At 40.5% G+C, this 23921-nt stretch overlaps 1 protein-coding gene across 4 annotated transcripts in view; it reads left to right on the plus strand.

The window, feature by feature from the left end:
• Positions 1-23921, plus strand: part of CELSR1 (cadherin EGF LAG seven-pass G-type receptor 1) — a 191087-nt gene that overhangs the window by 65722 nt on the left and 101444 nt on the right. For all 4 annotated transcript variants that reach the window (XM_081957473.1, XM_081957470.1, XM_081957472.1 and 1 more), the window contains exons 3-4: positions 19933-20155; positions 20536-20651. In XM_081957473.1, the coding sequence (XP_081813599.1) occupies positions 19933-20155; positions 20536-20651 (339 nt within the window). The remainder of the gene's footprint in view (positions 1-19932; positions 20156-20535; positions 20652-23921) is intronic.

Consider the following 23921-nt stretch of genomic DNA (forward strand, 5'->3'; position numbering starts at 1 on the left):
TGATTGCTGCAACAAACTCTACAATACCACCCTCATCCCTCATGATTACGTGATCATGATCTGGGTGCTTGGTAACCTCTTCATTCTTAGGACTGGTTGCCAAGCACTTTGTGATCACCATCAAGAACCATGGTAGTATAGTAGTTAGAATGCAATATGGCAGGCTAATTCTGCTGACTGCCAGCAGTTCGAGTCACTGGCTCAAGGTTGACTCAGCCTTCCATTCTTCCGAGGTCAGTAAAATTAGGACCCAGATTGTTGGGGGCAATATGCTGACTCTGTAACCTGCTTAGACAAGGCTGTAAAGCACTGTGAAGCGATATATAAGTCTAAGTGCTATTGGTATCTGATTGCCATTTGCAAGCTTCTCTGCCAGCTTCCCCAGAAAGTCAGTGGGGAAGCCAGCAAGAAAGGCTGCAAGTATTGACGCCTGCCAAAGGATTTCCACTCTCCTCCATGCATGAGGCAGGGTGGGAGTGGAAAACCTTTGCTGGGTTGCAGAAACAAAGCTAAATCTTTGGGATCCCCAGTTCATCTTTCCAGTCCAGCACAGGAGTTCTACTCCCTTCTGTGTGTGGAAGTGAAGTAGGCTGAAGAGATAAGGCGGAGATTGTCCAGTCCAGCACAGAAGTTCCAGTTCCTTCCATGGGCAAATCCCTACCTTATCTCTCCATCTCGGCACAGAAGTTCGCTTCTGAACACACAGGGGAGCTACCTGCCCTCCTTTGGGAGGAAGCTTTTTCATTCCCATCTATATAACAATCCGTGCAGTCATTTAACGACTGCAACCTGGAGAGCCAAGATTGCATTCATTGAATGAAGTGAATCACGTGGGCATCTCACTCAACAACCCCATCATTCAACAACCCAGGACTCCAGGCCCTATTGTATTTCCAAATTGAGGACTACCTGTCCTTTCCTACTAAATAGTTTATATGAACCAAAAATAGATTGACCTTTCCTGCTATTGAGTGTGGTCTTACCCCTTGTTGGTATTAATGTTGTAGGAGGAGGTACATTATTTGCTAGATCCCACTTACATTATTTTTGGGGTACAAGGCTGATTTAGGCATGTTACCTACAACAGTCAAGGAAGCAGCACACACAGTCCACCTTCCCTTAAATGCTGTCAGTTGAGGGACCTGTAGATATGTAGCTCTACCAAGCCAGAATTGTCATTTTTGTCTTGTTGTTCGTCTTGGGGATTCCTATATTATACAACATCTGCTTTTGTAGCTGCTTTATCTTCATGGAGAGATTGAGAGCTTATTTCTAAATATGGGTTATTTGAAGCTGGAAAAGATAACACGCTAATTGAAGGATAGTGCCAAAATAGTAATAGGGCACATTGTGTAATGAAAAGGCTGTGGCCTTGGAGATTGCTTTTCAGATGATCCCTGCAGATAGAAAAGTCTGGCTATGAACCATGCAAACGTACATGATTGTGGATGCGGGGTGAGTGATTCACCAAGGAAGCATAATCTTTGGAAACAGACCAATCTGATGGGCATGGCTCCAGAAATAGTTCGCTGTGATTCAATGCTTAAATCAGGATTGAGAATCTGAAAAACAGAATTCCATAGTCTAATAAGAGAGAAACACAGAGTGCTGTCATTTGTTTCAGAAACATTATGCCTTAATAAGCAGGTAACATACAGCACATTTTTTTGTATGAACTGGTACATTGAGTTTGAGCTGCAGTCCTTTAAAATCTGGAGTTTTAAATAGTGAGCTTTGGGATAGAATGTGATGAAATTTGCTGTGATAGTGGTCAACTTTGCAGGAACAGCATATAGACTGAAAGAATTTTGTGCAAAAGAAAGGGTTGATGGTAAGGAATAATAGAACCCTTTCAAAAAATGTGGTGGTGTTGATTTTGGATTTTGAGACAGAAATAAAGGAAGGTTTTTACCTGCTGATCTTTTCCATTTACTCCTCCTGTTGCCATGACACTGTGAGAATTAATTTTTAGAAATTCTATATTAGAGCTGTGCCTAAAGAATATAATAGATTACCCATGTGGATAAATAAAATACCAGTGGAGGTACTCCTCAATTGACAACAGTTCATTAAAGTGACTGAAGTTACAACGGCACTGAAAGAAGTGACATGACCATTTTTCACACAACCATTGCAACACCCTCATAATCATGTCATCAAACTTCAGAAGCTTGGCAACAGACTCGTATTAATGACGGTTGCAATGTCCTGCGGTCATGTGATCCTCTTTTGCAACTTTCTGACAAGCAAAGTCAGTGGGAAAGCCAGATTCACTTAACAAACGTATTATTAACTTAACTGCTGTGATTCACTTAACAACTATGGCAAGAAAAGTCTTAAAGTTGCAAAACTCACTTGCCAAATCTTAATAATAATCATCTTCTCCTTCTCCTTCTCCTCCTTCTCCTTCTCCTTCTCCTCCTTCTCCTTCTCCTTCTCCTTCTCCTTCTCCTTCTCCTCCTCCTCCTCCTCCTCCTCCTCCTCCTCCTCCTCCTCCTCCTCCTTCTTCTTCTACTACTTCTACTACTACTACTCCTTCTCCTCCTTCTCCTTCTCCTTCTCCTTCTTCTTCTACTTCTACTTCTACTTCTTCTACTTCTTCTCCTTCTCCTTCTTCTTCTTCTCCTCCTTCTTCTTCTTCATTACACGTTGGCGATCATGTTGCCAATCCTATTTTTGTCAACAGTCTCATGAAAAAGTGCTGCTAAGGTTGTCCAAACCAGTCCCTTAGGTTTTGAAGCCATGATGTCCTTCTTCTGCCTGGACCTCGTTTGCCTTCAATCTTTCCCTGGAGGATTAAGTGAAATATGCCGTATTTTTCTGGGTGTTGCATCACATGCCCCAAATACTCCAACTTTCGCTTTTTAATGGCTTTGATGATTTCCCTTGGCTTTCCCAAGTGGCTTCCTTCTCATTTGCGATTTTGTCAACCCAGCTTATATGTAACCGCCGTCTGTAAATCCACATTTCAAATGCTTCTAGTTTCTTCAAGTGGTTTTCTGTCAGAGATCAACTCTCTACTCCGTAGAGCAGGATAATGTTTCACTTAGCAACAGAAATTTTGGGCTCAGTTGTGGACGTACATCAAGGACTACCTGTACCCGAACATCCACATAAACTGAGATTTGGCCAAACCTAGTATATTCCTGTAACATTTAAATATGATGCACAGAGGCCAAACATTGAGAATGTAAGAAATATGTAGTGATATCACATACCAGAGCCTTCCTATTCTTCTTTTTTTATGTTGCTATTGACTTAAAAGATTGACTTATCCGTGTTGAAATGATAATACACCAAAGAATGCAGCATTTTTTTTTGGAAGATCTAAAATTTCACTTTATCCTTTTAAGAAATGTACTTGACAAATAATCGGAAAGTAAAAATATTTTAAAAAGAGAAATAAAAATTTCCAGGTCTTTGCTACGATTACAAAGGAAATATATATTTTTTTATCCCTGAACATTTTGAGTTTCTCCAGAACACAGTTGTGTCCCAATAAAAAGCCTCTCACTTGTTTCTATTTTTGCTAATGGCCTGAAGCTTTTCATTGTTGGATGTAATTTATACATGATGAAAGTTTCTCAGTCTTCAGGATTCTTCTGTTACAAGAAGTAAGGTACACAGAGCTTTTACAAGACTATTTCTGAAATGGAAATACCCCCTAATTATAATTATCAGGAACAACAGCACTTCCTATGATACAAGGAGGTGAGTGATAAGGACACATAATATTTGTGGGTTTAAAACAGATCTGGAACAACATTTTTTCAGGCCATTAGGCACCATCTATCTATGTGCTAAGAGGAAACAAAGGAAAATTTCTAGAAGGATGTTTTTTTTCTGTCCCTTTTAAGTAGAAAGTAAGGCCTAAATTTCTTTAGTTTTGGCTTAATGTGTTCCATGAAAAGACTCTATGTGCTTTGCTGGATTATACCCATGAAGCATTTGAAATTGTGACCCTTCACTTAGATTTTTCTGAGTTCAAATTAGAATTGTAAAACTACCCATTAAAACATTTTTCTCAGTCAAAGATGGTCTTTGAAACATGTGCTGGGGCAATGTGATATAAAAAGTACACTCAGAGCTGTGACACTTTATTTAATTCCATTAACAATTTCTTTATTTAAAAGATTTGTATGGCACCCATCTTAAAACACAACTCTGTTGGCTCACAGCAACAATAAAACCTGAACGATAAAACACATAAAATCATAAATCTGTAGTACACAATCAAAACCTAATGCCTCAGTCGTCCCCTTGCAATGTCCCAACAATCAACCTAAAACATCCTCTTTGTACCCCAGTGCCTGGGTAAAAAGCCAGATCTTGATGGTCTTCTGCAAGGCAAAGGGGCGGGAACTGTTGGATCACTGGGGAGGGCGGAAGGTATTCCATAAATTGTGGCAGTCACAGGCAAGGCACACTTCCGAGTTCTCCCTAAATGGCAAAGTTTTGGGGAAGGGACATGGAGTGTGCTTACCCTATCCAAAGTGATAGGATGGGAAGATACTCTCAGGGAAGAGGTGGTCCCACAAATAATCTGATCCTCTGCCACGTAGGTCTTTAAAGATAATAATTGACATGTTGAATTGTACTTGGAAGGAAACTGGAAGTTTGCACAAGAGAGTTGTAACATGGGCAAAGCTACCAGTTGCAAGATCCAATCTGGGTCGGTCACCGGGACCAGAGTTTTTGTCTTTGGAGCTTTCAGACTCGGGCTGGAGATGATCTTCTGGGAACTTCTCTCTAGCAGTTGCTAGAGATTGGACCTGCAACATTATCCTACAACATCTACATTCTCCTTCATTTGTGAAAGTTCTCAGATTGTGCATTCTGCTACATTCTGGACCAGTTGTAGTTGCTACAACTGGTCTTCAAGGGCAGCCCTATGTTAAGCGCATAGCAATAATCCGATAGGCAGTGGCTAAAGCCGTGGTGGCGAACCTATGGCACACGTGCCAGAAGTGGCATGCAGAGCCATCTCTCCGGGCATGCAAGCCATCGCCCGTTGCTCTTCCGGGTTCTGGCACACTGGCCAGCTGGTCTTTGGGTTTCTGGCATGCATGCACATGCAAAGAACACCTGGAGAGTGTGCATGCCAGAAACTGGAAGATCATCTTCTCGGCGTGCTTATGCGCACCGGGAGTGCTGCTCTTCCAGTTTCCTCACGCGCATGCGCACCAGCCAGGTGATCTCCATGCACACATGTGCGCCAGAAACTGGAAGACCAGGTGGCCAGTGTGCATGCACTTGCCGGAAACTGGAAGAGCAGCTGCCTGGCGCATTATGCACACCGTGTGGCTGCTCTTCCAGATTCTGCAATGTATGCGCGAGCTCCCGTTTCAGCACTTGGTGCTGAAAAAGTTTGCCAACACTGGACTAAGGCATGAATAACCATAACCAAGAAGTCCTGGTACAAGAAATGGCACAATTGGCATCCCAGATGAATCTGTGCAAAGGCATCTCTCACACGCACACACCCAGCCAGGACTGCCACCAACTCATTGAGGGGGAGATTTGATTTAAATTAATTAGAGTTAATATGCATATATTCTCCCAGTCATGTGTTTAATCCTTCTTTATCAGGTTAAATTTTGCTTGATAATGGTATTTGAAGGCTTCTGAAGCAAACCTACCGTTTTTAGATGCTGAACTTCTGAACTGAAGTGTGTGCCTGATCCTTGAAAAATCTGGAAAGTTCACCCACTATTTCTCTTCTCTCCCCTTTCACCGGTAGTCCTCAACTTACGGCCACAATTGAGCCCAACATTTCCATTGCTAAGCAAGGCAGTTATTAAGTGAGCTTTGCCCCAGTTTACAATCTTTCTTTCCACAGTTAAGTGAACCATTGCAGTTGTTAAGGTAACAACATGGTTGTTCAGTGTCCCTCTTGACATTGTCAGAAGGTTGCAAACGGGGAACGCATGGCACTGGGACACTGCAACTGTCATAAATGTGAGTCAGTGGCCAAGAGTCCAAATGTTGATCAGATGACCATGGGGATGCTGTCATAGGTCTGGAAAACGGTCACAAGTCACTTTTTCCAGGGCTGTTGTAACTTTGAACAGTCACTAAATGAACTGTTGTAAGTCAAGGACTACTTGCATTTTATACCATATTCTTTGGTGAGAATAGCAAATGGGTTGAGGAAAGAGAAGTCAAAACATGGTGGAACTTGTATATTTCAATTACTCATTGCAAGCAAAGCATTTTTAGTATTGTTGCAGTTGTTTTCATTATGGGAAGACCTGTCAACATTTAGAAGGAAGAAAAAAAAAGGTTATTGATGAATTCGATTGCATAAAAATAACATGTGACATACAATATATTTACCTGTCTTCCCTGAGGAAGCACTTTCCATATAAATTCAGTCAACTCCCATGATCTCATAGCCATATTGGCTGATAGATAATAGGAGCTGAAGCCATCATACTGAAGAAAGCAGATTAGGAATATAGAATAACAGAGTTGGAAGGGACCTTGGAGGTTTTCTAGTCCAACCCCCTGCCTAGGCAGGAAACCCTACACCACTTCAGACAAATGGTTATCCAACATCTTCTTAAAAACCTCCAGTGTTGGAGCATTCAGAACTTCTGGAGGCAAGTAGTTCCATTGATTAATTGTTCTAACTGTCAGGAAATTTCTCCTCAGTTCTAGGTTGCTTCTCTCCTTGATGAGTTTCCACCCATTGCTTCTTGTCCTGCCCTCAGGTGCTTTGGAGAATAGTTTGACTCCCTCTTCTTTGTGGCAACCCCTGAGCTAGGGAAGATGATTGTTAAACACTGCTGTAGAAGACAATTAGAGTCTTGAGCGAGGTGCTCTCTATAATCTTAGAATTGTTGTGAGAATACACTAGAAAAGAACAAGGTGTACTGCCTTAACCTCCGAAAAAGTGGCAGGTTTTAAATAAAGGAGTAATATTTCTAATGAGTAAAATAAAACATTTTTATTTGGAAGCCAAAGTGTTACAGTAACTGAAAAATTAATATTTAGTTTTATATATATATGTATATATGTCCCCTAACAGTATTTAATTACTGTTTTCTGTGTCAAAATAGTTTCCTCATTACTCATTCTGCCAAGATATTATTAAGTGAGAGTCTGTATCAGAGGTGGGTTGCTCCCAGTTTGGACCAGTTTGGGAGAACCAGTAGTGGCCATTGGGCATGGGTCGTGAACCGGTAGTGATGGCTGGCTGGCCACGCCCCTGAACTGGCTTGCTTCGACACTCGCCCTGCCTCGTCTTCGCCACCTGCATCTACACAACTGCCCCCTAGTGCCTACACACAGGTAAACAGCATGGGCTGCTCAGGGAGCCCTGAGGCTTCACAACCATCGCCTCCTAAGTGGGATCGAGCCTCCTCGACGCACGGAGGCAGGAGGCGGAAGTTTCGTTTGCTGCTTGCGAGCTCTGTGGAGGGGAGACGAACAGTCAAGTGAGCATGCCAGGATCTGCCTCTAATCTGCAGTTTACTTGTGAGCAAGTTTACTCAAGAGCATGGTGCTTGGCAGCCGGCAGATTGCTGGCTTGCTCTCTCAGCTGCTGCTCCCCCCCCCCACCGAGCTCACAGGCAGCAAACAAAACCAGGCACTCTTAGGACCTTCCAGCTCTCCTGCGTTCAGCTCGGCACGGCTCGGGTTGCTGTTTTATTTGGCCTTTTTTAAATAAAAGTTTTACAGCATATTTTATTTCCCATCTCCAATCTGAAACATAAATTTGCCAAGCCACGCCCACAAAATAAGCCACACCCACAGAACGAGTAGTAAAAAATTTGAAACCCACCCCTGGTCTGTATCTGTGTATCTGTGTGCACAAACATATGTGTTCACACAAAGAGAGACATTATGGAATGCTGCTATTAAAAAAACCATATTTCTCCTTTAGTCTCAGCTGCTGAATTCTGAGCTGTCTCACTGCTTCTATTTGTCTACGATGGTCTTCGGAGGGCACCATCAGTTGACCTATTCCCAAGAGCCCCAGGGGCCATGCCATCATCCCAATATCTTCTGCCCCCTCCCACCCCCAACCTTGCATCTCGGTTTTTGTTTTTTTGCCTGCAGAAATATTTTCAGAGATCAAAGTCTTGGACTGTCTTTTGAAATCTAGTCCAGAGACTCAGTATTCTTGCTTGCTCTTTTTTTGTTGTTGTTTTTTTAATTAGTTTTCAGGTGGTTTGACAGGACTTCTGATGTTACAAAAGCCGTTTAAAGTGCTGGAATTAAGGAAGCTTTGTGTGTGAAAGTGATACACCTCATGTCAATATAATCACCATATTTTCCAATCTTCACTCACAGATGGATTTTAGAGTTTCGACTTGGTAACATTCTGTCATAGCGGGCAGGAAATAGCCATTGCTGTTGAGAACATAATCATGCATTTATGATTATGTTCCAGGATAGGGGAAAAAACTTTCTGTAACACATTGTGAATTGTTGTTGTTAGTTGCGAAGATGTGTCCGACCCATCGCAATCCCCTGGACAACGTTCCTGCAGGCCTTCCTGCCCTCTACCATCCTCTGGAGTCTGTTTAAGCTCATGCCTACTGCTTCAGTGACTCTATCCAGCCACCTCATTCTCTGTCGTCCCTTTTTTCTTTTGCCCTCAATCTTTCCCAGCATTAGGCTCTTCTCCAGTGAGTCCTTCCTTCTCATTAGGTGGCCAAAGTATTTGAGTTTCATCTTCAGGATCTGGCCTTCTAAAGAGCAATCAGGGTTGATCTCCTCTAGGATCTCCTCAAGTTTGATGCCTTGCAGTCCAAGGGACTCGCTGGCGTCTTCTCCAGCACCATAGTTCAATGACCTCCATTCTTTGGCACTCAACCTTTCTTATGGTCCAATTTTCACAGCCATAATTGCAACTCAGAAAACCATAGCCTTGGCTACACGCATTTTGTTGGCAGAGTGATGTCTCTGCTTTTTAGTATGCTACAGATAAGAAACTCAAGACTTGTGGAGGTAAACATGAACCAATTTATATTTTCAGAATGCAAAGGGATCCAGAAGTAAGAAGAAAAAGGCTGATTCCGTCTCATTCAAAACAAGAACATTGCTAAAGTAATCTTACTAACTAAAGGATCACTGTAAAACTTTGAAGCCCAGTTTATTTGTTCATTTCAATCTTTTCAGATTGCCTTTTAAATGAACTCCTGTAGATGACTCCAAAGAACATTTTATTATGAAATATTGCATTCCATAAAACCACAAGAAGAAGAATATATATGGTAGCAATCCCATAGATACAGTATCTTCATCTACTTTGGTTATCAATAGTGATTCAACAGCAATTTGAATGGGAAAAGCACTGTGGCTGCTTACACTCTTATACTCATCTGTTTCTCAGCAGCAAAAAAAACTCCTTACATCTAATGTTTACACAAAAAAGAAAAAAAAGGGCAAGCTCTAAAGAAATGAATAATGTCCCTATTAAATAGTTAAACTTGGAGTTAATAAGTTAGCAGTAATCTGTGCTGCAATGCTGCTTTTGTCAAAATGCACTTTCCCACTTGTGTGAGTAGTAAACAGTAATTCAGCAAGTTAGATTTCTTTGCAGTTAATTTTTTTCCCGTTTTCTAAAAGTAATTTGTCTTATTAGAGGCCAGGTGTTGGTACAGGTCTGTTTGCCTAACTTTGAGTTAGGTCTAAAAAGAAAATTAACAAATAAAGAGAATTTTTCAAACACCGTGAAGCCATTCCTCCCCCAGACTCATTTTTCTCGATGCATTCCTTAAAGAATGCTTCTATGAAGTAGGGAAGCGGTGCAGGCCATGAGTGTTCTTCTTTATATGATGAAGAGAATTGTTACGTAAGACAAGAGTTGTTTAAAGTAGCATGTGTGCTTTAGCAATAGTTAAAACTTTGCGCATTCGAACAGAAAAATACACTACTTGGAGGTGAATGTCAAGATAATTAGAATTCTGGAGAGCACTTAATGGGTACAGGTAGTCCTTGACTTACAACAATTCATTTAGTGACTGTTACAACGGGACTGAAAAATGTGACTGGTGACTGTTTTTCCATGATTGTGTGATCAAAATTCAGATGCTTGGCAACTGGTTCATATTTATGAGCGTTTCTGTGCCCCAGAGTCATGTGGTCACATTTTGCGACCTTCTGACAAACAAAGTCAATGGGGAAGCCAGTTTCACTTAACAACTGGGTTACTAACTTACCAGCTGCAGTGAGTCACTTAACAGCTGAATCAAGAAAGGTCGTAAAATGGGGCAGAACTCACTTAACAGATGTCTCACTTAGCAACAGAAATTTTGGGCTCAACTGTGGTCGTAAATCAAGGACTACCTGTACTATAGGAGATCCAGTGTCACTTATTATAAATGAATATTATTATGATTCATATTATTATGAAAAAATCTATTTTAACTAGCATCATTCAGTGACTGCAATTAAACTCGTGCTACTTTTATTCTCTTTCTTAAAATAATAGTTAATTGAAAGTTTTAACAATAATAAGAACTAATACAAACTAAATTAATAAAAAAAGAAGAGGGAAAGGGAGGGGGGAAATGCAGAAAGAAAAGAAGTACAAAAAAGAAAGAAGGAAAAATGATATAAAGAAAGATACAACGAAGTGACTTCCTATCTTCACAGCTGTTATAAGTACAATTATATTTTAATCACTCTGTCTAAAGTTATATCATGACTTTTCTTTCTATAATCCATCCAGTCTAATCGTTGCTAAGCTAAGAATGTCTGTCTGTCTGTCTGTCTGTCTGTCTGTCTGTCTCTCCCTCTCCCTCCCTCCCTCCCTCCCTCCCTCCCTCTTTCCCAATGTTGTTGTTCTTTTGGGGAAAATAGGATGGAATATTATATATATTTGCCCCCTTGAGTTACTTTTACCTTTACCTTTAATAAAGGCAAGATTTTTTTTTTAAAAAAATCTAGTAAATAAGTAAATTTGCTATCAGAAGCAGAGATTACAGATTACAGAGTGGCAACCACTGTCCCATTTAAGGGACAAGTCCATCTCTGTACAGCAGCCAATCAAAGCACAGGAATTCATCTAGCCAAATCTAGCCAAATCAGACAGGCGTTTTTGATCCTGTACAAGTTGGAATTCACTGCTTTCAACTTGGAACAGGAAAATAGGGGCATAGATCACATTTGCAGTGGGCTGAAGATGGGAAAGCAATGTCATCCACATTCACCTTCCAGAAAGAAGGGGTGACCTACATCCAGATGGGGTGGCAATGAGATATGCTCTTAAGCTTCCCAAGGAAGTTCTGTTGACTTGCATAAGTCCTCTGGTACAGTACGGAGCTGAACTTAAAAGTCTAGGACCTGTGGCACACGTGCCAGAAGTGGCACGTGAAGCCATTTCTCCACGCATGTGAGCTGTCGTCCGTTGCTCTTTCAGGTTCCAGCATGCCAGCCAGCTGGTACGACAATTCTAGTCATAGTAATTTACCAGATTATCAAAAGAAACTGGAAGAGCAGCTGCCCCGTACGCATGCGTGCCCCGGGAAGATAATCTTCTGTTTTCTGGCATGCACATGCACACCACCCAGCTGATCTTTGGGCGTGCATGCATGCCAGAAACGGGACGACCAGGTGGCCGGTGCACATGCACACGCCGGAAACTGGAAGAGCATCTTCCCAGTGCATGCATGCCTGCCAAATGGCTGCTCTTCCGATTTCCGGCATGTGCACACTCCCGTTTGACACCCGGTGCTGAAAAGGTTCGCCAACATTGGTCTAGGAAGAATCAGATTTTTTTTTTGCTGAGTAGTAATTGTTAGCATTATTTACAGTAAACTTCCAGGATATTCTAGAAACAGTCAACGAGGTCCCTAATATGGGTCATTCTCATGCTGTCTTCAAGTCAAAGAGTTTCTTGTGACTAATTGCTCACAAAGAAGACTATTTATTGACACGATGGTGCATCAAACAATTCTGCATATTTTGGGCATTTGTTGCTCTGTAATTTGTTGCAATGTTATGTCTGTAAGCAATATATTGCAAACTGAAGGCTTATGAAGTGATTTAGCCATGCTAAAAATGGGTATTTTGTACACAGCCATATCTGTAGTTTGACTTGCTTCCTGTTTTATATCAAATGAATGTTGGGAATTCAGAAGGTTGGAAACTATATTAGCAGTACTTCAAGGAGGCTGATTTTCTAGATGAATTATAAACTCTGGGTATGTTTTATTGTTTTAAGCTACCCAGAAGCTAGATTTCTCTTAGCTGCTTATTCTTTCCTGCACATTCTTCTTTTCACGATGACCTTGAACAGATGGGGAGTTTCCACCTCTCACCTTTCAGAACAGAAGTGCAAAAAGGAATAAAAGTTCACTGTCTCCACCAGGTTCCCTTTGTAGATTAAACTTTGTAGTTTCCCAATAATTTTGGAGGGGGAAAAAATCTGTATTTTGAAGTACACTTTCAGCAAAATTTTTGTATTGGAGTACGGTGTAATTTATCTGCTTCCAGACCAGGTAACCAAGGGAGATTTGAATGAGGCATTGCTGAAGAGGAAAGGTAACCACTGGTGTTTTTTTTTACTCTGTCTTGAACAGTGGTAGATCTTCCTCCTGCCACTAATTTTATTTATCGTTGCTTCTCTTTTTTATTTTGTTTCTTTTGATAATCTGGTAAATTACTATGACTAGAACTGCGGTACCAGCTCACTTCGGGATAAATGTTTAGTTATCCTTGGAAAATATTTTTTATTATTGTTCAATATTTACCCAGAGGCATTCTATAGTGATCAGAATGAATTATCCCTTAGTACAGGGCCTCCCCTCAACCTTTTGGGCACCAAGAACCGGTTCCATGGAGAGAGGCTTTTCCGTGGACCAGAGGGGGCGTGATTTTTCATGCTGCCTGCATCCCGCGGGTGGGGCTTCTCTTTGCGTGGCCCGCTTTCTGGCTTGCTGCGGCCTAGTGACGGTCTACAGACTGGGGGTTGGAGACCCCTACCTTAATAAATAACGTAGTATTTATTCATTGATTTCTCGCATTTATGTCCTACTTTTTATCTAGGCGCTCAAGATAACTTACACGGGGGTCTGTCTGATTTTTTTATTTATAACAGTGACTCTCGGATATTGACTGGATCAGTGGTGAAATTTAAATTTGTTTACTACCGCTTCTGCGGGTGTGGCTTGGTGGGCGTGGCAGGGGGAGGATACTGCAAAATCTCCATTCCCGCTCCACTTTGGGGCCAGTCAGTGGTGGCATTTGCCGGTTCTCCAAACTACTCAAAATTTCCGCCACCGGTTCTCCAGAACCTGTCAGAACCTGCTGGATTTCACCCCTGGACTGGATCTAGAGCAGCAATGGCGAACCTTTTTTGGATCGCGTGCCATAAGTGGGGGGAGCGCAGGGGGGTCGTGTGTGGGTGTGCCGCATCCATAATGCAATGTGCGATCCCCAGTGCTCATGCGCACACTACAGGCGCTCCCCCTCCCATTTTTAATGCTTTTTTCGCCCTCCACAGGCTTCAGAGGCTTTATAGGAGCCTGGGGAGGGTGAAAACAGCCACCCACCCCCGGACGCCCTTCTGGAGGGTCGTTTTAAGCGCTCCGAAGGCTTCAGGGACCGTCCGGAGGCTTCCCTGATGCCTTCGGAGCGCTCAAAACGACCCTCCAAACAAACCGGAAATCACTTCGCGTGCCCTGGCAAATGGCTCCGCGTGCCACCTGTGGCACACGTGCCATAGGTTCGCCATCAGTGATCTAGAGAAAGTGACAGGGAGTGTGTTTGCACAATCTTATGTCCCGTAGTCTTGACTGCTACATCATGCCAATGTATTGAGATACTCTGACTCAGAAAACTATATTAAAAGTGTACTATATGACCAGAGAATCACTTCAAATATACTACATAGTCTCCAAAATTATATTTGCTTTCTTTTCTTGAAAGCATGCCAGGTTTATTTGTACTCTGAGTTGAGAATAAGCTATGGTCTTTCATTTGCACATTGTTCACAACTAGAAACAATAGGGTGCTTATTTGCATCAGTTATTTGGAGATGAACATGACTGCACGATGCCAAAGGCTAAACAACGTGTATCAACATACTGCATTCCTGGTTGGAAGCACACTCATTTCGTACTTCTGAGAGGTACGGAAGGGTGTGTGCAAATAATTGAGTTACAGTAGGTTTAGTGAGGCTTGGATTTTCTATTATAGCTTCTGGCTAAACTGTTAGCCCCTCTTCCTCACTCTTCAGATTCATCTTATGCTCTATCCATTTCTTTAGACTTTAGATCACAAGAATTAATAACCCTGAATTTACATACTTACACATATAATACATGAATGGATGAAAGAAGAATCCACAAATAATAAGGAAATCAATAAATAACACATTTTGTAATGCTTTTATTAGTTCATAGATGAATCCTGAACAGCCTTTTTATGCTTAGACAATGACTTTGAGAATGTATTTGTAATTTTTGCAGATTCTTTCATGAGCATATGTGTTCTAAAATCTCCTAACGCTAAGAATGCTTTTTCACTTCTTTATTTCTTTTTCTAGTATAAATAACAGAAAGGAAATCATAGGGGCTTATTCTGTTCTGTGGTACCTAATGAGGAAAATGAGAAGGAAAAGAAAACAGGGAAATTTTTGTCCACCTTTGGTTATTAAAAGAAGCTTGACTACAAGAATTTAGAAATTATTGTCTTCATTTTAATTCACTAGAATTCACCATGAACTTTCTGTATTAACCACAAATATGGTTGAACTTAACTGTGATCTGTTTCAAAAGAAAATAACTCCACAGCCCATGGCTTGAAGTGAGCTTTTTTTCAAATAAGCCATAAAGATTAATTACAAGTTGGAGATTAACTGTCATGTCAGGATCAGTCAAAAAGTAAACAAAAGATTCCATTCCTCACAACCACACTGGGAAAGAACAAAACTTAAGAAATTATTAACTATAGTTTATTGTGATATCTGAACCAGCCATTAAGGTTACCAATCCCCTTTAAACCTCGGGCTGTTTTAAAAAACGGTGAGGTAAGCAGGAGCTTACTGAATTGAAATGTAAATGTAGCTGGATTCTGAAACTTCTGAAGCAAGCATTTGCTTTAATTAAGGGAATTTATGTGAACTATCAAATGTGAACTGCCTTCTTTGACTGACTGTTCCATTGCTGACAATCATTTTTACATTATTCTATTGTTTTTTGGGGGGGAGAGAGAGAGAATGAATTTTTCAAGTCCCTTCTCCATTATTCTATTGTTTTGGAGAGAGGAGAGAGAGGGGGAAGGAGAGAGAGAGGGAAGGAAAGAGAGGGGGTGGGAAGGGAGGAAGAATTTTTCTATACTGCCTCTTGTTTGAGGCAAGATAAATGTCCCTTCTCCAAACTTGGCTCATATTTCAGTATTTGCAAAGGGTAATCTTTAACATCCTAAATGCTTTCACTAGCTTATCTATGTGCAACTCCAGAGTTTCACTCCTGCACCAGTGGCATACCATCAAGGTGACACATTCTTTCCAAAGGCGTCATTTGCAAGCCATACCGTCTTAGCTGATATTTGAAAAAAAAAAGCCTTCTGGTATACATGCTTTAGGGTTAGTTCATTGAAGACATCTCTGATAAATTTATTTTAGCTTTACTTATAATTTACTTACCTGTTTTACTTGTCTTCCCAGCAAGGCCCAAATTTGTGTGACCCCTTTCAGTACTGGAAAAACAATCAAATTATTAACAGTATTAATGTAGAATCAAGAACTTGGTGGGATCTTAAAAGTGGCAAATAGGAACCGTGAAGCTGAATCCACAAGACTTAATTGTATTGCTGAAATAGTTTAATATCCCTCCCCCCCCCCCCCCCGTGGTATTCTTTAGTAAATACCATGAGAAAATACTGATTCATTCATGGCTTCATCATAGTATAAGCATTTAATTCAAGACCGTAGACCGTTATATGAACTTTTGTGAATTGTAGCCAACTTACATGCTTGTGGATCCAGAGATTATCATGACATAGTTCTCATGAGATAACAAGTCTAGCCCCCACCATCAAGGAATCCACATGTTATTGAGTCTCTTAGACATTTCACAGTTCAGTATAGTCTCCAGTCAATTTAGTGTTCAACCAACCACTTCATCCCAATTATATTGTTTGCAAAGAATGAGCAAAAGTTCTCAAGTTGTCAAAGTCCTTGGCGCTTCAGCTGAATCCAGGAGGTAAAGCTTAAGGATAATTATTGTGTAAATGCACCCTCAGCAAAATAAAGTCTGCTTCTTGTTTAATTTATTAGCTCCCTTTTCATTTATTAAAAATAAAAAAATAGTATCCTTCATTGGATTCATATACTAATATGCAGATTGATGACAGTTCAAGTCAAGAAAGTCAGGGAAATGTAGACTGTATTGCTAAATTACAAGATGCATTTTTGACTAGTGAAATTTTGCAAACTCACACAAATGATTATTTACGATTTTTATTAGAGGAAGTATGGCCTTTCACCGAATGGCTAAGGCTTTTACATAACTAAGATTTGTATCAAATGTGACAGCACTTATTGTTGTTTTTGTTTTTTGTGGCTTTGAGTCAGTAGTAACTCCTGGCAACTGCCTGAACACATATCTGCAGTTTTCTTGGCAAGATTTCAGAAGTGATTTGCCATTGCCTTCTTCCTACAGTAAGTTGAAAGGAAGTGGCTGGTCCAAAGTTACCCAGCTAGCTTTGTGTCTAAGATGAGACTTGAGCTCACTTCTTGGTTCCTAGCCTGATGCCTTAACCACTACATCAAAACTGGTTCTCTTCTAGTATTGTTATAATGCATTGTACTCTCTCTGTATTTTGAATATACCTAGAGCAGAGATGGCTAACCTTTTCCAGTCTGAGTGCCCAAAGCACGCGCATGCGCAAGCGTGTCCAATCCCCCAAAATGCAATGTGTCCCGCGTGCATGTGTCCCTCCCCCTGTGCGTGTGCATATTACCCACACACACCCATGCATGCGTGGCACAGACTCGAAGACCAGCTGGCCAGCGGGAGACATGTGCGCATGCACGGCTGAGCTGAAATGGGCTGATAGCTCATGTGCCATCAGAGAGGGCGCTGCATGCCACTTCTGGCATTTGTGGCATAGGTTCGCCAGCAGGGACCTAGAGTTTTGGGCTTGGGGCCATTTATAAATCTCCTGGCTGTGAGCTACAACCCACTTACGAGGCAAACAAAAGACTTTAAACTGATTAGATCAGTTAGATCAGGGATCCCCAACCCCCAATTCATGACACAGGTCTGCGGCTTTCTAGAAACCAGGCCATGCAAATAGGAGAAGGCCCATCCACGGGATGCAGGCAGCTCACAAAACCACGCCCCCTCTGGTCCGCTGAAAAAATCTCCCCACGGAACTGGTCCATGGTGCTCAAAATATTGATGGCTGTTGAGTTAGATCACTTAGATAGAAAGACTCAACATGGAACTAAGATGAAAATGTCCTGACAGTGAGAACAACTAACCCAATGGAACAACTTTCCTCCTGGAGTTGTGGGTGCTACATTGTTGGAGGTTTTCAAGAAAAGATATTACAACCTTTTGACTGAGCAGGGGGTTGGCCTAGAACAGGGGTGTCCAAACTTGGGAACTTTAAGACTTGTGGACTTCAACTCCCAGAATTCCCCAGCCAGCTGGGGAATTCTGGGAGTTGAAGTCCACAAGTCTTAAAGTTCCCAAGTTTGGACACCCCTGGCCTAGAAGATTTCTAAGGTCCCTTCAAGCCCTGTGATTCTATGTTCTGTGTCTTAATTTCACGCTGCAGCTGTCATCCTGGGGAAGGTTTCTAATCAACTAAGATCAGAGTACTGAACTTTTAAATTTACAGATGGCACCTTTTAGGGACATGCAGTGCTGTGGTCAAAAAAAGGCAGCTTTTTTAGGCAATCTTTGTGCTCTGCTGGGTAGGAGAAAAAAAAAGTAGCTCAGGCACAGGATAACACAAACTATGGTTGTAAATTCGGACATTAGTCACAAAGTTACTTTTTCATCACTGCAAACAATTGCTGTCCAAGTTGTCACTAAATGAGGACTAATGGTATCTTTTTATTATAATCGTATGATTTTATAATTATTTGTAATAGTTTAAAATGTCATTATTTCAACAACACATGGTATTTGTAATTTTGATTTTGTTCGTAATATTACAGTTATGCTTTAAGTCTGGTATTCATTTTGACTTCTAAACTAACTCAATTGGATAGTTACATGACTGGAATGGTGAGATATAGCAAGAGTAATAGCACTTAGACTTATATACCAGTTTACAATGCTTTGCAGTCTTCTCTAAGCAGTTTACAGTCAACCTATTGCCCCCAACAATCTGGGTCCTCATTTTACCCACCTTGGAAGGATGGAAGGGTGAGTCAACCTTGAGCTGGTGAGATTCGAACTGTCGAACTGCTGGCAGCCGACAGTCAGCAGAAATTGCCTGCAGTATTACATTCTAACCACTGCACCACCATGGCTTCTATAAAGCCAATGGTGGTGATGATAGCTGTAATAATAATTACAAACAATACAAAGCTGCATTTGTTAAATTCAGTTGAATTTATATATTCATTTCTCAAATCATATGTATTTTTATATACTTTTCACTTTTTGCCCCTATTTGTGTGTGTGTGTGTGTGTGTGTTCCTGTCCATGTTGTTGTTTGTTGTCAGTTGCCTTTTATAAGGCCTGGAACTCATTTCTTCAAACAGAAGCCTGGGTTTTCTCAGTAGACAAGCACTTTCAATTTAACCATGACAACTCTTTACTTAGCCCTTGAATTTAGCTTTAGCTGTCCTCATTGATTCAGAAGATTGGGCAGAAACAAGCTTGAGAAACTTACCGTGATAACTAGATACCAGTTATATTAGCTCTGATTAGATAGCATAAATAAGGCTGTTCTTGAAAGATGTGTAGAAAACCCTTTTGTCATTAAAGGGTTTTAATGATAGTTTTAGGGACACGATGACTCAGTGGCTAAGACAGTAAGCTTGTCGATCAGAAAGGTCGGCAGTTCGGCGGTTCAAATCCCTAGTGCCGCGTAACAGAGTAAGCTCCCGTTATTTGTCCCAGCTTCTGCCAACCTAGCAGTTTGAAAGCATGTAAAAATGCAAGTAGAAAAAATAGGAACCACCTTTGGTGGGAAGGTAACAGCGTTCCGTGCACCTTCGGCGTTTAGTCATGCCGGCTACATGACCACGGAGACGTCTTTGGACAGCGCTGTCTCTTCGGCTTTGAAATGGAGATGAGCACTGCCCCCTAGAGTCGGGAAGAACTAGCACATATGTGCGAGGGGAACCTTTTTAATGATAGTGTTATAAAACTGTTAACTGCTTGGGGATGGAGGAAGTCAATGAAATATAATTTACATGTTTCTTTTTTGCTTCCTTATTGCCATAGGGAGTATTTTTTCTTCAATTGCCTTCTTAAAAATGAAATATTTTGAAGAAAGTGACCTACAGGTAGTGATGCCTCCTAGCGCGGAGAAAAGGCTGATTGAAGAATAGAGACATAGTTCCCCCCCCCTCCCAGCTGATCCATAAGGCCAGGATTGCCAACATTCTTTTATGGAATTAGATATAAACATTTAGCCAACATTTAGCCAAACCTTAAATTTTAAATTGTGTTTTACAATTGGGGTATTTTTAATGGTGACTTTTAATTGTCCAATGTGATGAAATTTGTTACCTCCTCCGTGTATGTATGTCCTGTATATATGTATGTTTATGTGTTGTATATGTTTTATATGCTCCACTGTACGCCGCCCCGAGTCCTGTCTGGAAAGGGAGCGGCTAATAAATTTAAATTTATTATTATTATTATATATCTACTGATAAGCCTCTGTTTTAGTCCAGCCAAGATTATATTATGTCTCAATTTGATTTTGAATCATTAGCTGTTTTGGAGGTACAGAATTGTTTTTTTCTCATAACTGGTGGGCATTTCTATTTCTACTTCTTAGGAGAATATTGTGAAGTCAACGCTCGCTCGGGACGCTGTGCACCCGGAGTCTGCAAGAATGGGGGGACATGTATTAACCTGCTCATAGGAGGCTTCAAATGTGAATGCCCTTCTGGTGAATACGAGAGACCGTATTGTGAGATGACCACAAGAAGTTTCCCCCCAGAGTCATTTGTCACCTTCAAGGGATTGAGGCAGCGCTTCCATTTCACTGTCTCTCTCATGTAAGTATCAGTCCTTCCAATGTTGTATGAAAAATTTGCAGTCATTGTTGTATTGACTTCAAAACACAATGTACGCATCTTAAAACTCATTGTTTTTGCAGTGTCTACCTAATAAAAAGGTTGCATTTTAAAAGCGGGAGGGGGGATTTCAGGCCTGGAAAGAAGAAGAAAAGGGCAAACCACTTCTGAAGATCCTGCCAAGAAGACAGCAGGAACTAGTGCAGGCAGTCATCAGGCATCAACATTGATTCAAACACACACACACACACACACACACACACACACATCTCTACACTGGTAGCATGTCTAGCAAAACTTACTAAATTTGTTTGACTGGAGAAGGTTTCTGAGTGACATTTTGTTGTTCCTTTATGACGTAGGTTTGCAACAAGGGAAAGGAATGCTTTGCTTCTCTACAATGGACGTTTTAATGAGAAACATGATTTTATTGCTCTTGAGATCATTGAAGAACAGATCCAGCTAACATTTTCTGCAGGTAAGATACTTGCAATGAGTGGAACTCTTTACTGAATAAAACTCATCTCTAAATTTTGAAAGCATATTCATGACGTTCAGGGGTGGCTTCCTGCCAGTTCTAACCTCTTCTATAGAAGAGGTTCCACAAATCTACAGTGCCGTTTACAACTGGTTCCAGTTTCCTCCCACCACCTGTCCGCACATCGTCAAGATGAAGAGCGAGAGGAGGAATTCTGGGAGTTTAAGTCCACAAGTCTTTTTTTTTTTTGAATAATCTTTATTGGTTATACATTTTCTTTTGACAAGGCATACAAATACAGCTTAAAACATACAAACCCCCCTCCCTCCCCCCCCCCCGGTGACAGTAATTCACAGCCCAACATTTTTTCCCCCTTGTTATTTAGTTTCTAGCCAGCATCTTCTTGACTTGTAACTTGACAGCTTTAAGACTTGCGTGCTTCAAATGCCAGAGTTTCTGAGCCAACATTTTGGTTGCTAAGCAAGAGTGTTGTTAAGTGAGTTTCACCGCATTTTACAACTTGGCCACACCCACCCAGTCACATGACTGCTAAGCCACTCCCACTTGGTCACATGGCTGGCAAGCCACTCCCACCTGGTCACATGGCTGGCAAGCCACTCCCACCTGGTCACATGGCCAGCAAGCCACTCCCATCTGGTCACATGGCCAGCAAGCCACTCCCACTCAGTCACATGGCCGGCAAGCCACTCCCACAAAGCAGGCCATACCTACAGAAGAGGTTCTAAAAAATCTTGAAACCCACCACTGATGACGTTATATCATAATATTTATGATTAAATTTCTCTCCTAAGGCCACAGCCCTATACATATCCTTAGAGAAAATAAAATTTCATTTCAAATGCTTTGTTATTCATGCTGTTAGAAATCATGTCTTAATGGAGCCTAATATTAAGTGTAATCACTGATGATTGTTTGTTTTATATATATATATATCATACCTACACCCATGAAAATCTACGAAAACAAATTATATATATATATGTATATGTATACACATACACATACATACATACATACATATATATATGTATAAATAAAAATTAAATATATTGATCCCATGCTGCTAAATTATGGCCCAATTAATCCACGCATATGTTTGCTAGAACAATGCTACACTTTGGATTCCAAGGTTTAAAAAAATGTTTTGGAATGTGTATGACAACTCTGAAGGCATCTGTCTGCAACTTCTTAAACTAAAGATATATTTACTCGGGGTTATGACAGGCAGCTGTAATGTCATGGGAAAAGATGCTTATGCCAACTGCTATGTGAGTGTCCGCATATGTTTCAACACTGAATCTGAAATGTGTCCAGTCTCACATTCATGCACACATTTCTGTTGTCTAGGATGTATCAAAATTACAGATTTGCTATTCATTATTATTGTATGGATGTGTGTTTGTGTGTATGCGTGTGTATGTGTACATGTATATGTGTATGTATGTGTGTGTGTGTGTGTGTGTGTGTATGGGATGTGTTGGCTCAGTGGCTAAGACACTGAGCTTGTGGATCAGAAAGGTCGGCGGTTCGAATCCCTAGTGCCACATAACAGAGTCCCAGCTTCTGCCAACCTAGCAGTTTGAAAGCATGTAAAAATGCAAGTAGAAAAATAGGAACCACCTTTGGTGGGAAGGTAAAGCATTCCGTGCGCTTTCGGCATTTAGTCACGCCGGCCACATGACCACGGAGACGTCTTCGGACAGCGCTGGCTCTTTGGCTTTGAAACAGAGATGAGCACCATCCCCTAGAGTCGGAAACGACTAGCACATATGTGCAAGAGGAATCTTTACCTTTACCTTATTATGGTATTGTTACTCTCTGCTGTTAGGTTATTGACTTATAAGTGCTTCATTTTGTAAACTATGGAAACTTCCAATTTTCTTTAGGAGTCAATTGAAAACCCAAGTGCTTGGAAGATTCATGTACATGAACCAGAAGTGTGAACCTTAAATTATTCACTCTACCTTGAAAATAGAATGTGTGACAAAATGAAATATATTTGACTCCAAGTGGAAACCTAGAATAACAGCTTAATTTTGTGCATGTGAATTCAGGACAAATCCCGTTTTGCTTTAAGGGCTCAGTTTGAAGTTCTGTAGATACTGTCCTAGAAATAAACCTTAGATTCACTCCCAAGTAAAAAATACATTCAGCTGCATGATAAATTATCCCAAAAAGGAATTTAAAACCTGTTAATACTGAAATTAGTGCTTGACAAAATTATTTAAACTCATGTTTTGTAAATAAAATCACATATGTCCATTTATTAGAGTCCCCCTTTACAATTACATGGATGTTTAGTTTAGAAAAGAAGGATAGGGAGAGGGAGTGGTAAAGAAGGAAGGAAGGAAGGAAGGAAGGAAGGAAGGAAGGAAGGAAGGAAGGAAGGAAGGAAGGAAAAGGGAAAGGAATAATTAGAAAATATCTGATTCAGAAAAGTAGTTTTCAGATTATTTTTACACCATGAAGCTAAAATTATGTAAATAAAGAGAATTCTGCCATGTATAAACATTTATTATAAATCCACAATAATAAATATAATTATAAGTATGATTATATTCTGAATAAATATTTAAAAGGACTTTTTTGTGCCATTATTCTGTGGATCATAACACATTGAAAAGTTCAGAGTTCAAGTCATTAAATGCAACAGTTAAATTTAGATTTAAAGCTTTGTGCCCAAAGCAATATTTTTCTATTCACTAAGTTTAATTGCAAATCAAGATAAAATATATAGTAGCCAGAGAAGATTTCTGTCTAGATAGTATCAACTGTTTGTTATGTCTGTAACCTACAAAAACCTTCTTATCTAGTGAAGGAGAAATACAAACACTAATCCTGCAAGAATTTCTTGTTTAAAACCTTTGTAGCCAGATGTGATTTGCAAAAGATTTATTAAAAACAACAGAGCAATTGAATATTCCTACACTCTTTTTTCTAAATTGTATTGGATCTTTCAAGATATTAAATGATATATGTGTGTTTACAGTCCACAGAATATATGATTCCATTGAATATATGTCTGTTTTATGAAAAATCCTGTTTATGAAATAATATGTGTTAGAAAAAAAAAACACCTCTGGAATGAAATAAATGTTCTGATCAGTAATAATAGCCATAGTCCAGAGTTTATATCACATCAAAGTGGTAGCATCTACTGTAACTGACCATGGCTTATTTCAAGAAGCAAACCTAGGTCAGATCAGAGAACTTCTTGGAGACTTTGGTATGAAGCAATGGCAAAGTGCT

The sequence above is a fragment of the Natrix helvetica genome (assembly GCF_964273705.1).
Source record: "Natrix helvetica genome assembly, chromosome: 6".
In the NCBI taxonomy this organism is placed as follows: domain Eukaryota; kingdom Metazoa; phylum Chordata; class Lepidosauria; order Squamata; family Natricidae; genus Natrix; species Natrix helvetica.